This window comes from Coffea arabica, chromosome 6c (assembly GCF_036785885.1).
Source record: "Coffea arabica cultivar ET-39 chromosome 6c, Coffea Arabica ET-39 HiFi, whole genome shotgun sequence".
In the NCBI taxonomy this organism is placed as follows: domain Eukaryota; kingdom Viridiplantae; phylum Streptophyta; class Magnoliopsida; order Gentianales; family Rubiaceae; genus Coffea; species Coffea arabica.
Genome location: NC_092320.1, coordinates 53,847,839 through 53,864,331, shown reverse-complemented (window position 1 = coordinate 53,864,331; position 16,493 = coordinate 53,847,839). Strand labels below are relative to the sequence as shown.

Below are 16,493 nucleotides of genomic sequence, written 5' to 3'. Positions count from 1 at the left end.
TCTAGGTTGAAAATGAGGTGCTGAAATATCATTAGGGAATTTTGATTCTGGTTTCTTTAATGTATCTATCTTTGTATTTAATACTTCCATATGTTGAGAAATTGTATGAAGGATTTGATTTGTATAATTATTTTGTTGATAAACTTTTTTAAGATCTTCTAAATTTATTGAATTATTTGTACTTGATTCAGCTTCTCTACCTGTTTTAAAAGGTGAGGCAATTATATCTCCTTGTCCTATATTAATTTTTACTTCTTGTAATGGAGGGTGTATTGATGTTATAATTTGTTCATCTTTTAATTTCCATTTTTTATATAAATTAGTTTGAACATTTATTTGAGGTGTATCGTATATATTATTTATTCCTAATTTTGATGTGTAAAATGATAACCATGTGAAAAAAGGAAAATCAAATTTTTGTCTATCTAATTCATTTTTCCATTCTAGAATTAATTTTTCTTTATAATCTGATTCTAATTGAAAAAACCAAATTCTTTTTTCAGTATTTTCTTCATCATCAAAATCTTCTTGTAAATATTTATGATTTATTTTATATGGTCTACTTATAACATTTATTTCTCCTTTCATTTGTGAATGTGTTGGAGAATATTCAGATTGTTGTGGATTATTTATAACTTCTGGAATAGGAGTTTTATATCTAAAGTTTGAGGTATTTTCCATTGGGAAATTAATTTCAGTTGACTCATAATTTGAACGTCTATCTGGTAACCATGAATATGATGATTCTGGTCTTTCTCTTAAAGAGGTGAATCTTATGAGTGTACTTCCATCTGCTTTTTCTATAATATCTTCGGCAGTGGTTTGTTCTATATTTCTTGCTATTTGGGGATTTTTAATTTCAAATTCACTTGGTATAGTTATTTCATTCCATTTTAATCTTTTTGGTGTATAAGTTGTAGGTTTATCTGCATCAACTTGCAATAAAGTTGTTTCTTCCTTAAGAGTTGGAGTCATTATAAATTTTGGATTTAAATGTGAAGATAAAGGTCTATAATAAATTCTATATATTATTGCAAAATTCTTTGTATGTTTTTCAAATTCATTTCCTTGTAGATGAATATCTAATATGACTGAATTTAGAATATGAGGATCCGTTAAATCTAATGAAAAATTTGGAGCACAATTAAAATATATTGGTCCATTACAAATATTTGTTTGAATCATAGAAAGTAAAGAAGTCTTATATCTTTTTAATCTAGTATCTCTTAATGCTAGATATATTGGAGCATCTACTCCTAGATGGAATAAAGGTTTTACAGCAATTTGTATTAATCCTATATGAATGTATCGATATTCTTTACTTAAATATTTTTGAATTGTGTTATAATTTAATAGTTGAATAGATTGATATTCTTCTTGGATAGATATTGTTTCTTCATGAGTTTTGACTGATAAAGCAGTTTTGAAATCTAAAGGGCCTATTCTATAAATATGTTCTATTCTTTCTTCTGGAATAGTCCAATCCGAATTATTTATAGGCATATGATATTCATGACTTTCAACTACATTATCTTGTCTTGAATTAGATCCTATTTTTAATTGTCTAAAGAATGCAGCCATGTTTAATATTTTAATTAAAGTTTTACCTAGACGGGAACAACCGAGCACTATGCCTGGAACATCCTTCTCCGGACTTACCAACGGACTAACAAGGCATCAAGTCTTACCAACGTTTTCAGTAAAAGTTTAATAAAATATGAAAACATAAAAGCATAAACTAGTCAATTTTAAATAGAGACTAAATTCAAAATGAGAAAATGTAAATCAAAGGGTAAATATGCGTATGCATATAAAAGGGAGTGTGGCTCTGATACCACTTCTACCCAGGACTTTGCAATTAATCATATACGTTAACTAAAAGCAAATATTGTAGGGACTTAGAATGTTATAAATATTTGCCAGTATCCTGATTTTAAATCAAACTTTGAGAATATTTTTGCATTAAATAATCTATTTAGTAAATCTTTTTTTTTTTGAAAGTCTGTTGATATTCAATTTTGCTATATTACAATTAAAAAATCTGATCACATTCTTGACATTGTTGACTTTTCTTGTATTGACAAGAAAAGGATTTTAGAATGGTGTATACTCTTAATAGACAAAATAATTCAATCACTACTCCTACATATTTCCATAGATAGTCAAAGCCTTGTACTAAATATTCAAACCTCTTGTATCAATTTGTCAAAAAGTTTGGCAAGTTTCCATTGTTGAATTCAAGCTTCCGATTGTGTACTCTCAAAAGTCAAGTAAGTTTCATTTATAACATTCTAAATCCCTACAATATTTGCTTTTAGTTAACGTATATGATTAATTGCAAAGTCCTGGGTAGAAGTGGTATCAGAGCAAAGGAATTCAAAGTACCGTGGATATTTTGCTGGAGTTTCAAAATTCATCAAGAACTAGAAAAACCTCTACCAATGTCATTGGTAAGAGAATTCAAAATAAAATGGTGGACTGGATTCAATCAAGAATTTGGCGATCAAACTAATGTGATCAGATTCCTGACCACTGGAGACAAATTAAAGTGGACAGCTACTACCACTACTCAAAAGGAGACAAGACAGTCAACAATCATTCCAACCACTACACCAACTCCACTCACTCCAAAAAGAGACAAAGAAAAAGTGACGGAAATGGCATCCGAAGAAACAGCCAGTAACTTTTTAATAAAGCAGATCATGCAGAATCCCGAGATGCTGAAAGAGTATCTGAATTATTTACAAAAGCCAAAAGAAGAAGACAAAATAGAGGAGCCAGGATCATCTCCTCTATTTTGTCTTCTTCTTTTGGCTTTTGTAAAAAGGAGACAAGACAGTCAACAGTCATTCCAACCACTACACCAACTCCACTCACTCCAAAAAGAGACAAAGAAAAAGTGACGGAAATGGCATCCGAAGAAACAGCCAGTAACTTTTTAATAAAGCAGATCATGCAGAATCCCGAGATGCTGAAAGAGTATTTGAATTATTTACAAAAGCCAAAAGAAGAAGACAAAATAGAGGAGCCAGCAGGGTCATCCGAATCTACTTTTGATCATTTTGATGATCCCATCGGTGGACAAAATCCAAACGACTTTTGAAAAGATGTCGGCCACAACAAATGAAAGCAAAATTGAAATTCAAATGCAGATGAAATGCAGATCCGAGCCTCTATAAATAGATTCAAGATTCAGAAGACAGGCATCGGCGGAAAACCCCATCAGAGCAAAGTTAGAAAAACTCTTTGTAATCACTACTCCTACATATTTCCATAGATAGTCAAAGCCTTGTACTAAATATTCAAACCTCTTGTATCAATTTGTCAAAAAGTTTGGCAAGTTTCCATTGTTGAATTCAAACTTCCGATTGTGTACTCTCAAAAGTCAAGTAAGTTTCATTTATAACATTCTAAGTCCCTACATCAACGCCTATGGGGTATTTTCCATAAATTAGAAAGTATTAAGTTTTACAAGATTTCTAACTCTACGCCTATGGGGTATTTTCCTAAACTCCAGCAAAATATCCATAATATTCTCAAACATTTTGCACTCTCAAAATGTTGTCCCAATTCAACAGTCTATGATCAAATGTTTTACATTATAAATGTTCTATAATTATTAATTCCTTTTCGGTACTCCTCTACCCATTCAAAATCCTAAAATCCACTGAATAATTTCATAATTGCAAACTTTACATTACTTCTGCATATTACCAATGACATTTATATTTAAATATAAATATTGTAGGGACTTAGAATGTTATAAATGAAACTTACTTGACTTTTGAGAGTACACAATCGGAAGCTTGAATTCAACAATGGAAGCTTGCCAAACTTTTTGACAAATTGATACAAGAGGTTTGAATATTTAGTACAAGGCTTTGACTATCTATGGAAATATGTAGGAGTAGTGATTTTTTTTATTTGCAGAAAGACAATCTAAGGAATCAGCGTGAGAATGTTGTCCTTGCTCTAGCCAATGCACAGTCACGACTTAGCTTACCTATTGAAGCTGATCCTGTGAGTTAGGCTGTTAACCTTGAAGATTTATCTATTTGTTTGGTTTCCTTCATTTACAATGCACTTAATTTTCGGGTCTACTTTCTCATGCTATTTTGATATTGTTATCATCCTGATTTAATTAGAAGTTCAGTTGGTATATTTGCATGCAAATGTGGAAATCTCCTTGTTCTTGCTTTTTACATTTTTAAGGTAGTAAAGTTCGGCGGGAACTGAGGTACATGTTAGATGTTGTTATACAGTAGTTCCTGGCCTAGTATTTTGGAGCTTCCAGAGTTGCTGAAGGGGTATCTCTATTGCTCAAGGAATGGACTTGCTATTTTATACCCTGTTTTAGAAGGTCGCTTGCTGTTAGTCAAATACATGGTATATGCTGTTCAGGATGTTAGGCATCATTAACATGGTGACGTGTACTTCCTTTGTTCATAACTCTCACTTGCATGTAAAGATGTGGGGATGAGAAAGAAATGAAGTTCTCAAAATGTACAATGAAACTCGAACATGGAAGTATTTCATGATCATGAAATGTTGATAATTTAGGATTGGGCATTAAATATCCTATGTACGAGAGACCCTAAGTATGGCACATCATTTGTGTTGCATCATAGTCTTGCTTGGGACTGTTAAGACTGTCAACACTCTTGTTTCTCTGGAATAATGGTGCAACATCAGAGGAATGGTCTCTCTGACAGTTGAAAGCCTTTGGTAATTGTGTTGGGTGTTGTTTGCAAGGGATCTTTTGGGTGTATAAATCTTATCTTGTTTGGTTGGGGGCATACTTTGCATGGTGTTTATCTTTCTGTTTTGCATGAACAAATTTCGTAAGCTTCGCACAATATCATGTTTCAATTTTTTTATTGAATTCTCTCTGCCATAAGATTTTTGGATATACTGTTCTTTGAGATGGAATGTTGTATGTTTCAGCCAAGCATTTGCGAAATATTACTTTGAAAGAAATATTTTAGTAATCATACATCTTTCATTTGAAGGACAATTGTTGGAGTAAATGTAAAGTTGCTTTATTTTGAATTCAGACCTGAGGTTGATGTATGATATAAGCAGTCTCTTTGCATGCAAGGTAGGCATATGTGGTTCCAGTATCTAAACCCCTTGAACTTAAATCTGCGTTTTCTTCATCTATGCAATATTTTCTTGAACATAATCTTGGGCTCGAGAATAAAACAGAAAAATGGATCTGCATGGGGCCAGAAGAAAGCTATTTTTATGATTTTTTCCTCTTTTTCCCTATTTGGGGGCGCCCATAAAACATTGATTTATATGTATACTTATTTGTTCTTCAGCTCAACCACTGTCTTTCAATTGATGCACATATGCATGGTAAAAATGTTTTGACTCTTAGTGGTGTCATCTTTTTTCTGTGCCCTCTGATGTCAAGATGTCTTATAATCAAATTCAAAGTTCAAAAACTGAGAATTTGGTAATTTGATAGTTATTTTTTTAAGGGATTTGGTGGAAATTTTTCAAGGTGTTGTTGTTAGGACTCTGTTTTAGATTTTCACGCTTAAAAAACTTAAAAAGGAAGATTTTATTAGGAGCATCTCATACTTTTTTGTGCTCATTCGGTGTATTCATGTTTTGATATTCACCAACTTTATCTAGGTAAGTGTTTGCTTCAAGGGATGAAATTTTGAAAACCCAGTAAAGCAGATTGAACAGAATTAAGAGATCTTGTGAAAGAAAAAAAGTTGAGAATTAATTATCTAGGAGCCATGCCTTTGCTATAATCTGGACATGAGATTTGCACAAATTTTAAGTTTAGATAGTGTGAAATGGTTGACATTTTGTTTCAATGCTCATAGGAGATATTCATGTGGAATACTAGGCTATTGTTTGGTACCAAAGTTCAATTTTGAGTTTATAGAATCGGTACAGTGCCAATGTTTACAAAGATAAAGTATTTATTTTCCTGATATATCTAGCCTTTGAAAATGCTACATGGAAAAAATGTCAATGGATATTTCAGAGCAAATGCCTGAAAGAAGTGCTGAAACAGAATCTTTTGATGTTGATTCATGTCTTCATTTTCGGTCAGCAAATGGCAAAACACCTTCCAAACCTATTCAACTCGGAAATCTGATTGTGTCCAAAAATGGATTGGTAAACAGGCACGTAGTTGGGTTGCTTAGTCTCCTTGAATTCTTGTTTGTCTGTTCATTTGTTACCTCAAATCCCTTTTGCCCTTTTCATATATGCTTAGTTATCCATCTATTAATATCATGTGCAATTGATATAAACTACATGCGATTCCATTGCTTCATTAGTGCAAATTTATTTTATGCTTTTTGAGTAACAGAAGGTAATCCATTATTTGTCCTTTGCAGAAAATTGATGAAAAGGCTGTAAAAGAGGTCTTCTTGAAGGTGTTGGATAATTACATAAAATGGTGCAGATATTTGCGGATTCGTCTTGTGTACAATAGGTGTATTTTGCACCCTGTGAAGAATTTGTAGCCTTTTTATTTAGTAGATTTATCTTATTTCATGTAATCTGCTTATGTAAAGAAAATTTTGCACTTGTGGTGTTGATAAGATAATTCTCATCTTATAGTGCCAGTAATCAGTTCTAAGCCTATTCTCTTTCAGTTTGGAAGCCATCAATAGGGACAGGCAGCTTTTTCTTGTTTCTCTGTACTTCTGCATATGGGGTGAAGCAGCAAATGTCCGATTTCTTCCTGAATGTATCTGTTATATATTCCACCATGTAAGTACTTCATGCTTTTTTTGCTATGCTGTTTGTTTGGGTGACATGCTTTGTTAGGAGTTTTACTGTTTCTATGGTTCTAAAGATTTTCTGTTGGACCTAAAGAATATTACTGTGGGTTAGGCAGCATGATTTGGACCAGGTTGTCTGTGGATGCCACGAGGCATTTCAGACCCAAATCCACTTTTATCTCTCTCTGTGGTCTAGTATGTATGATGGTGATAGTTGTTATCCTAGTCTAAATTCAGTTCTGAGTTCTGAACCATCAAATTTACAAACTTGAAATTTGTGAGGTAAATCCATGAAGTGTTCACCTTGTCTTTTTGGCAATGGAATTGACTTGATGAAATTTTGCTATTACATGTTCTATATGTATAGACGATTGTGGGATATTAATCAAATAAGTCAAATAAGTGCACTAAAATCGAAACTGAGGAAGATCTCTAGTTGAAAGCTCTCGGTCTTCCGGTCACAAAACAACATCGATGAAGGCATGTGGGTGCATCCATGGTGGGGATTGTAACTTTCTATAAATTTCCCATTTGTCATTTAGTGACTGAACTTTGCTTATTCATTTTTTTGAGGATTGACGAATCAAATGATATTTCTGTTCCAACTTTTGCCTCTTCTTCACCCACTGAATCAAATCTTTCCTTGCTGTAATGGTTCAGTTCCTATTAGTGTCCGTAACACAAGTTGAATCCCAGATTTATGTGTTGGATTCCGTTCACCTTGTGGTTGGGAACTAATGGTCGGCTCTGTCTACAAAGATTTTGGATTTGTTCACAATGATCAAATTATATCTGGTCTTGTTTCCTCTTTTCCAGCCACTCTTGATACAATTTTTAAATATCGGCGAGCAAAGCTTCTTGTCACAAATGGTAAAAGTTTGAAAAGAATGAAGAAGAGCATCTTGAGGATAGTAAGAAAGAATCCACTTTTGGTCAATTGAGATACTGCTTCTGACTCAGTTCCATTCCTCATTTCTATTTGTCTTTAGAGTCTTCCAGTTGCATGTTTTCCAATATGAGATAAAAAGTAATAAAGTTAGCATCCTGAAACTCGGTACTGGTTATAATTGTGCATTAAAAATCATGGGGAGCTTATTGTGCATGGGCTTTTTTTATTTATTGTGAGAATCTATGCAGATGGCTAGGGAATTGGATGCTATCTTGGATCATGGAGAAGCTCACCCTGCTTCAAACTTTACAAACGAAGACGGTGTGGTGTCCTACCTTGAGCAAGTCATCTGTCCTATATATAAGATAATGCAGGAGGTAAGTAAACCTTGTGCTTTATGGCTATATCTCTATACTTTCAGCAAGGGGTTTGGTAATATGAAATTAGTAAGTTCCATGGATCAAATATTCATTAATTAAAAAAATTATTTTTTCAATCTAAAATACTTCTTTTCAATATTTCTAATCTTTGCACATAAAGTAATTTGTGTTAACAAGTATTGCTATGTTCATCAGATCTTACTATGGTTTTACATCAGACTACTCATGTTCCTTTATAATATTCATACAGTATATTAGATCATTACATTTTTTATGAGTATTACATTAATAATTGTAACTTAATTTAATACGTCTTTTAATACAATTATTTTAATATACTTTTAGATCAAACAAATGATTACTCAACATCTTTTCAACTTCAACATCCATCGACTGCAGCTGCGATTCACCATGATCATGGTAACTTCAAATTTTTCCACAATTTCAAATTCATGCTTAACCATTAATGTTTTTAACGCGCTACATTATTATATTAACTTTCTATATTACATAATGGTAGATGAATTGCATAATGACTCACCAACTACTGAAGTTCCTATTACACCTACGTCATCATCTAATGGTCTCGATGATGGTATGTCCAAGTTTTCTCATGTATCTTGACTAAGTAATCAATTATTATTTATGCAATTCAATTTCTTTCAATTCATTTTTTGCATTTGACTTCTTAAAATCCATTACACATACAGGTTCATCCGAAGAATTTGTTCCTGCTACACAAGACATTGTGTCTACTAAAACAGCTGGAGCAGAACAAATCAGTAATCTACTAATACTTTTCTCATGTTACCATAATTAATATTTCTTGCTATATGTTCTTAGGCATACAAATATTATGTGCTTTATTTTCATACAACAACTTTACATTATGTCTTTCATACTTAGTTTTATTAGTTTTAGGTATGTACTTTATTATACTTATTTCATCAATCAATTAGACCAAATAGGCCGAACGCGACGACGATGTAGAATCACAAGAAGATGGACATTTGGTCTAAGAACAGTAATCTGTCACAAATGTCAATCTCTAATGTGGGTGGAAGAAAGAATTCAAAGTAGTACAAAACAAAATCCAAGATTCAATTTATGTTGTCAAGATGGGGATGTTGTTTTACCGTTATTGCCTCAAACTCCCCAAGTTTTACAACATATATTTACGACTCCAACATTGAAAGAGAAGATTCGATTGCTGAATGCACTATTCAGGTTTACATCCACGGGAGGCAAAATAGATCATTTTGTAGTCAATTCTATCGGACTGTATTCATTTCGAATTAGTGGAGAAAATTATCATCAAATCGGATAGTCTTTGCCACCTCTTGGAGAATTAGGTAGATTCATACAATTATACATTCATGATACCGATAATGAGTTGCAGAATCATATGAATCTTCTAAACAGTCATGATGGCAATCCAATTGGGATTGATGCATCAATAGTTGAAGGATTGCAAAATATGATAGATGAAATAAATCCATATGTACAAGTTTTTCGAAGTGCAAGAGACATGCTTCGAAATCAAAATATTGTCAATCTGCAAGTATAGATAATTAGTGCTCGAGGTGACAGACAATATATCCAACCAACTGCAAATGAAGTTGCTGCTTTGATTGTCGGTAAAGATACTGGACATGTCACACACCGTAATATTGTGCTTGTCACTCGAGATGAAAATTTGAAAAGAATCAGTGAGACACATCCATCATACATGCCACTTCAATACCCTTTACTATTTCCATATGGAACAGACGGATGGCATTGTGCAATAAGATTTTCACCCTTTGCCGTTAGAAAGAAAGAATTTGTGTCGATGCGCGAATTCTATGCGTATTGTATGCAATTTCGACAAAATGAAGGCCATACACTTTTGAAAGGTGCCAAACTATTTCAACAATTCGTTGTTGATTGTTATGTAGCTATTGAACACTACAGATTAAATTTTAGGGTAAAATACACGGAACCCCCTTGTGGTTTCGCGAAAAGACATCTTACCCCCTATCATTTAGAAATCTCCACATAAACACCCTAAACTTCATAACTAAAGCGGAAATTGACCTGTAACCGGGTGTGTAACCTAGTGACGATGGGTGTGCGAGATTAGTTTGGAACAGGGCCTCAGTAATGCTTGGGAAATCATAGCCACTCATACGATTTTCTTCCTCAAAGATGGCAAAATGGTAGACAAACTCTAAAATGACAATTTTAACACTCTAAAATCGGATCTCAGAGAACAAGGGATCAATTTTCTACAGCAGTAGTAGTAGTAAACACAGAATTGAGTGCCCACTCAATTATTGATTGGGGATTTTTGGGAAAAATTTGGGAATCCACTCATAAGGGGAGTGGTCATGCCGCTACAGATGAGGAGAAGAATATGGACTTCTGCCTCGAGATTGAAGCTACAACTGAGGAGATTGCCTAGGAACTTATTCGTTTCCACGAAGAAATGATGGTAAGAAAAGCAGATGGTGCACATCTTCTGCGGAAAAATATTATTATCACCTTTTCTGTCCCAGTCGTGTGAGGGTGAGGATGAGGGTGATGATGATGATGAGGTTGATGATTCTGCTTCTTCCTCTGCTTCTGGCTCTCGCCCTTCTTGTAAAAGCAGAAAATCTTGAAATTGGAGTACAGGACTTTAGTCTTGATGGCAGCGGCGACGACATGAACGAGAATGCGGACGAGGGATGGGCAGGTGCCCTCATAAAAAATGAAGATGTAATTGTTGGAATCGTCGGCAGAATGATATTGGTGGTCAGGGGGTGGATTGTAGACTCCCAGATGGGCGAGTGCTCCCATGGCCAACAACTTGAGATGGCTCCATAGGTTTAGAATGAATGCTCCAGTCAGGGCTGTCGGTAATCTGTTGACGAGTAACGGCAGTAGGGGAAAGGGAATTATACCATCGTAATCCAGTGGAGTTATGTTTGAGGTGGGAAGCTAGAAAAAATGGGTTTCCTTTTATCGTTTCTGGGTTAAGGGTGGGGTTGGGGGCAGGGGAGAACTGAGAAGAGCAAAACAATTGCCACCGTGAGTGTGTGTGTGTTTAATACTTGCATTGGCATTTGATTCAAAGTTCCAAGGCAAAGCTTTCAAGCTTACATTTTTGGATATACATTGGATTGTCAATTCCTACTAATTTAGTAGGCCACGGGTTAGACGAGAGTATTTGATCTGCTGCCAGTAACTCAGTCGGTTCAAAAGGTAATTTCCACTTTAGTTATGAAAGTTAGGGTGTTTATGTGGAGGTTTTTAAATAATAGGGGAGTAAGATGTCTTTTCGCGAAACCACAAGGGGGTTTCTTGTATTTTACCCTAAATTTTGTGAAAACCCATCAATCTATATTACATGCTAATGTATATCAAGGTTTAGAAGATGCTGTACTTGCTGGAGATACAGATGCATCATTAGTTGGAAGGAGATTTGTTCTACCATCTTCATTTTCGGGTGGATCTCAAAATATGGTACAACATTTTCAGGATGCGATGACAATTTGTAGGACAATTGGAAATTTAGATCTTTTCATTACATTTACTTGCAATCCCAATTGGCCAGAAATTAAACAAGAGTTGACAAGAATATCGGGACAGAAAGTTGAGGACAAACCCGATATTACGGCTCGAGTTTTTCGGATAAGACAAAAGAAATTGATGGATGTTTTAAAAATATCCAACTATTTGGAAAAGTGATTGCAGGTACAAATTTTACTTTATTTAAATCATTAATTTCTTTCTTCCAATCCCTATATTCTGCTATACACTAAGATTACTTCCATAATGTGCAGACATCTCTGTCATTGAATTTCAAAAACGTGGTTTACCATATACTCATATCACTTTAACATTAGCTCCGGATGATAAACCCCTTACTCCAGAACAAATTGATGATATCATTTGTGCTGAAATACCTGATAAAAATATTGACACACTAGCTTATGATACGGTCATCAAGGGTATGTTACACGGACCATGTGGTGATACTTATCCAAATGCTCCGTGTATGGTGAATGGAAAGTGCTCTAAACACTATCCAAAAAAATTTTGTAGTGAAACCACTATTGATGAAGATGGATTTGTATCATACAGACATAGAGATGATCCAAGTAAGAGGGTAACTTTAATGGTTTTACATTTGACAACAGATGGGTTGTTTCTTACAATCGAGATTTGATTGTGATGTTTGATGGTCATATCAATGTCACCAAAGTTGCACGTCCAGAAATCACTAAATATCTGTACAAGTACATGAGTAAGGGGGTTGATAGAGCAAATGTTCAAATTGAGAATAACATTGTACTTGCAAATGAAAATGGTCATCGTCGTTACAGAAGCGTTGATGAGATTAAACAATACTTAGATTGTCGATATTTATTGCCAATTGAGTCATGTTGGAAGATATTTGATTTCAAAATGCAGAGACAGTATCCATCAGTGATTTGATTGCAGTATCATCTTCCTGATCATCAATTTGTGATATTTAATGATGATAATCATCTTTATGACGTTCTTGATCGTGATCACATACATGACACAATGCTGACGAAATGGTTTGAAATAAATCAGAGCGATGTTTCAGCTAGAAACTTGATATTTGTGGAGTTTCCGAGTAAGTGGACTTGGAACCAAAATAAACGCCAATGGGAGTCTAGATTGCAAGGTAGGTGTATTGGAAAGCTACCATATGCACATCCTCATTCTGGTGAGCGATACTATTTGAGAATGTTGCTGCACACAATTCGTGGTGCACGAAGTTTTGAACATTTGAGAATTATTAATGGAGTTGTGCATCTAACATTCAAAGCTACATGTGTAGCACTTGGTCTTCTAGATGATAATAATGAGTGGAACGAAACTTTAGCTGAAGCATCTACACGGGCATCTGCCAAAAAATTACGAACCATGTATTGTACAATACTTATGCATTCTGAGATAACTAACCCTTCTAATATATGGCAGCGTCACTGGAAAAGTATAACAGATGATTTGCAATATCAGATCAGAAGGGATATTGGAAACTCTCAAATACGCATTGATGACGATGAGTTACAAAATTTGGGATTAGTTGAACTCGAACTCATTTTAATAAAAATGGTCGATCTTTATGAGATTTTTCACCAATGCCATTGCTGTCATTTGAAAATGCTGAGTTTTTCATGAATAGACTTATAAGAGAAGAGTGTGATTATGATTTTACATCAGAGCAGCAATTATTTGATAATTTATATGTAAGTTTGAATGAGGATGAATTGAAAGCATATGATTTTATTATGGAATCATACACACATAATCACGAAGGACTATTTTTTGTGTATGGAAGTGGTGGGACGGGTAAAACTTATTTATGGAGAACATTGATTGCTCGAGTTAGATCGTAGGGAAAAATTGTTCTTTCAGTTGCATCATCAGGTATTGCTGCAATACTCTTACCAGTGGAAGGACAACACATTCACGTTTCAAAATTCCTATTAATTTGGATGAGTCATCAAGTTGTTCAATCAATAAAAATTCTGACTTAGCCAAATTAATTAGAGAGACATCTTTGATAATTTGGGACGAAACTCCAATGACACATCAGCATGGATTTGAAGCGGTGGATAGAACTTTAAAGGATATCTTAAAATTGAGTGAAAATGATTTTGAGGATCGTATTTTCAGAGGAAAATTGATTGTTTTGGGCGGTGATTTTCAACAAACATTATCGATTGTTTCTAAAGGTAGGAGAGAAGCAACAGTATCAGCTACAATAAAAAAATCAACGATTTCGGATCACTGTAGAGTACTGCATCTTAAAATAAATATGCGTGTAATGAATTTACGTCATCCTGAAAATATGCGTCAGCAATTGACAGATTTTGTAAATTGGCTGTTGTCTATTGGTGAAGGAAAGGTTTCAGCAACTTACTGAATTTGGGGAATCAAATTGGATTCAGATGCCGTCGCAATTTCTTATAAAAAAATGACAATCAATCTTTGATGCGGTTAATAGATTCTGTCTATCCAAATTTGAGAAATTCATAGGAAAATAGCACTTACCTCAATGAACGTGCTATTTTGGCTCCAAAAAAATGGTGATGTTGACAAGTTGAATGATTGGACAATCACGTACCTACATGAGGGCTGATACTTTTTGCAATACTGAAGGTGACATTGTTGAAAATATGAATCCTCCTGAAATGTTGCACTCTTTGAATTTTCCTAGACTTCCAAATCATTTTTTGGAACTTAAAGAAGGAACTCCTATAATTCTTTTGAGAAATCTCAATCAGTCAGAAGGTCTTTGCAATGAACACGACTTGTCATTACCAGAATGGGGGATAAAGTCCTCGAGGCAGAAGTCATAACAGGATCTAATATTAGAGATTTAGTACTCATACCTCGGATCTCTTTAACACCGCAGAGCGCACGGACTCCTTTTTCAATTAAAAGGAGACAATTTCCTTTGAAAGTGGCATTTGCAATGACTATCAACAAAAGTCAAGGCCAAACATTGAAAAATGTTGGCGTTTACCTTCTTGAATCTGTGTTTTCACATAGTCAATTTTATGTTGCTCTGTCCCGTGCTACTTCGCCAGTTGGATAGAAAATACTCATTGTTAATAGCGATAATGATCCATGGGATTACACAAAAATATTGTATATCGTGAGATTTTTGACTCCCTTTGATAAATTGTGGACATAGCTTTGTTTAAAAAAATAGTATATTTACTTCATATTATATGTACTATATATGCTTCACACTTTGACATTTTGTTTGTACTTCTTTGAATTTATGTTACTTGCTGTCTCAACTACAGTGTTTAAATAATTAACCTTCATGCTATATTATAATAATTTACAGATATTTGATATACACCTTTACTCTATCAAGATCCTTGCGGATATATATAGAATATAAAGATTAGATTGTTTCGATTAATAAATATGGCCATATATGGAGTGCTTCAATATTCGGGATGTATCAAGATGCTTTTTGTAGATGATCAGGTAATAATTAAGAGCATATGTTATTTATTATATTGAATATTAAATATTTACTAATCTGTTGAAAACTATTAGAAATTTGTAATGCAGGGAGTTATAAGAGTCAATAATATGATAACATTTTCACAGATCATCTCCATGAAGGCAAGGTATACTGGTTTCAAAATATATATGTAATTCCGACAGATCTTAAATATCAGCTTACATCACATCAGTACCAATTATCATTTGGAAACGATATGAAGATAGTGAATATTTTAGATGATTGTGGAACCATACCCCGTTTCAAGTTTAATCTGGTCAAACTAAGAGATACAGAACAGCACATGGACAATGATTTGCAATTGATAGGTATTTCATTCATAATTAACCATACTTCTATTTAAGTTGTATATTTGAACTGGTATTAATTATACTTTTTGATCTTTTGCAGATGTAATTGGTTTAATTGTATCTGTTGGTTCACACTTGACAAAAGGTTAGTTAATAGATTCAATATCTTTAAAATATTTTGTATTCTACAAATTTTGATTTATGCTTACCAAAATTCTCTAAATAAAGTTTGACAGTAGTTCAGTTGACTTTTTGTGATAGATTTGCAACTGATGATGGTGAACACTTGCGTCAAACTGTTACAAAAAATTATGTTTTGCTAGCCTGTGGTATTTGTGTGAGAAATTATAAAGGTAATTCAATTTATTTTCACTTTATTTTATTTAATTTTTATAGTTTATCAATAAATATAGCACATTGTGCAGGACCGTCACTTTATATTATTCGAGCAAGCAAATTGTATGTCAATTGCTACTTGAATTTTGCTCAATACCTACACTGTTGGTAAGTTTTACAAATACCAAAATATTAAATTGTTAATAATATTTCATACCCTTATGAATATGTATTTGAAAAATTTGCAGGTTTGAGAATGATAAATGTGCTCAGAAATTAGTGACGTGGTTGCGGTCATGCAATTTTACAATGTCCCAAGCATTGTTGATATCAAATGCTAAGAGAATATGGATATCTGAATATGCAATTATACCTACGATACAATTTGTGAAAACTCGAGAAAAATTTTGTATAAGCTTTGCATGTATTACCTTCATTTTGCCATTAGAAGTATTATATATAACAACTAATAGATTAATTAAGTGTTTAAATTTAAATTTTACAAAAAATTATATGAATCAAATAAACATCTAGTATGCACACCGTAATTTGTGTAATTTGAATATATTATTGTTGAATAAGTTACATGTCTAGCTAATTTTTTTTAAAACCAAATGTATGAGAATCTACGAGATCAAGGAAATACAATTAAGGTTGGGAGTTAATGTGTGAATTAATAAAAATTGCAGCCCTTAGTAAGCAAATAAGTGGATATCAAATGACCTATCTAACCTCTCATCCTAGCTAATCTACCATGCGACCAGTTAGTATCAGAACCTTAGAAACAAGGCCGAGTGGAGA

The 16,493-nt window shown here is 33.6% G+C and overlaps 1 protein-coding gene across 1 annotated transcript; it reads left to right on the top strand.

Annotated features, from left to right (window-relative positions):
• Positions 1 to 3,869: 3,869 nt before the first annotated feature.
• LOC113692253 (callose synthase 10-like) lies at positions 3,870 to 16,136 on the top strand. Its single transcript, XM_072053891.1, has 13 exons — positions 3,870 to 4,020; positions 6,363 to 6,460; positions 6,624 to 6,741; positions 7,890 to 8,018; positions 8,367 to 8,441; positions 8,542 to 8,616; positions 8,732 to 8,803; positions 15,153 to 15,172; positions 15,285 to 15,374; positions 15,457 to 15,501; positions 15,618 to 15,709; positions 15,782 to 15,860; positions 15,941 to 16,136. The coding sequence occupies exons 1-9, from the start codon at positions 3,892 to 3,894 to the stop codon at positions 15,286 to 15,288; spliced, it is 720 nt and encodes a 239-aa protein (XP_071909992.1). The 5' UTR covers positions 3,870 to 3,891; the 3' UTR covers positions 15,289 to 15,374; positions 15,457 to 15,501; positions 15,618 to 15,709; positions 15,782 to 15,860; positions 15,941 to 16,136.
• Positions 16,137 to 16,493: the final 357 nt, after the last annotated feature.

Coding starts and splice junctions, on each gene's coding strand:
- LOC113692253 (XM_072053891.1), top strand. CDS start 3,892: ATGGAAATATGTAGGAGTAGTGATTTTTTTTATTTGCAGAAAGACAAT. Junction 8,442..8,541: donor TGCGATTCACCATGATCATG/GTAACTTCAAAT, acceptor ACATAATGGTAG/ATGAATTGCATAATGACTCA. Junction 8,804..15,152: donor AGCTGGAGCAGAACAAATCA/GTAATCTACTAA, acceptor ACATTTTCACAG/ATCATCTCCATGAAGGCAAG.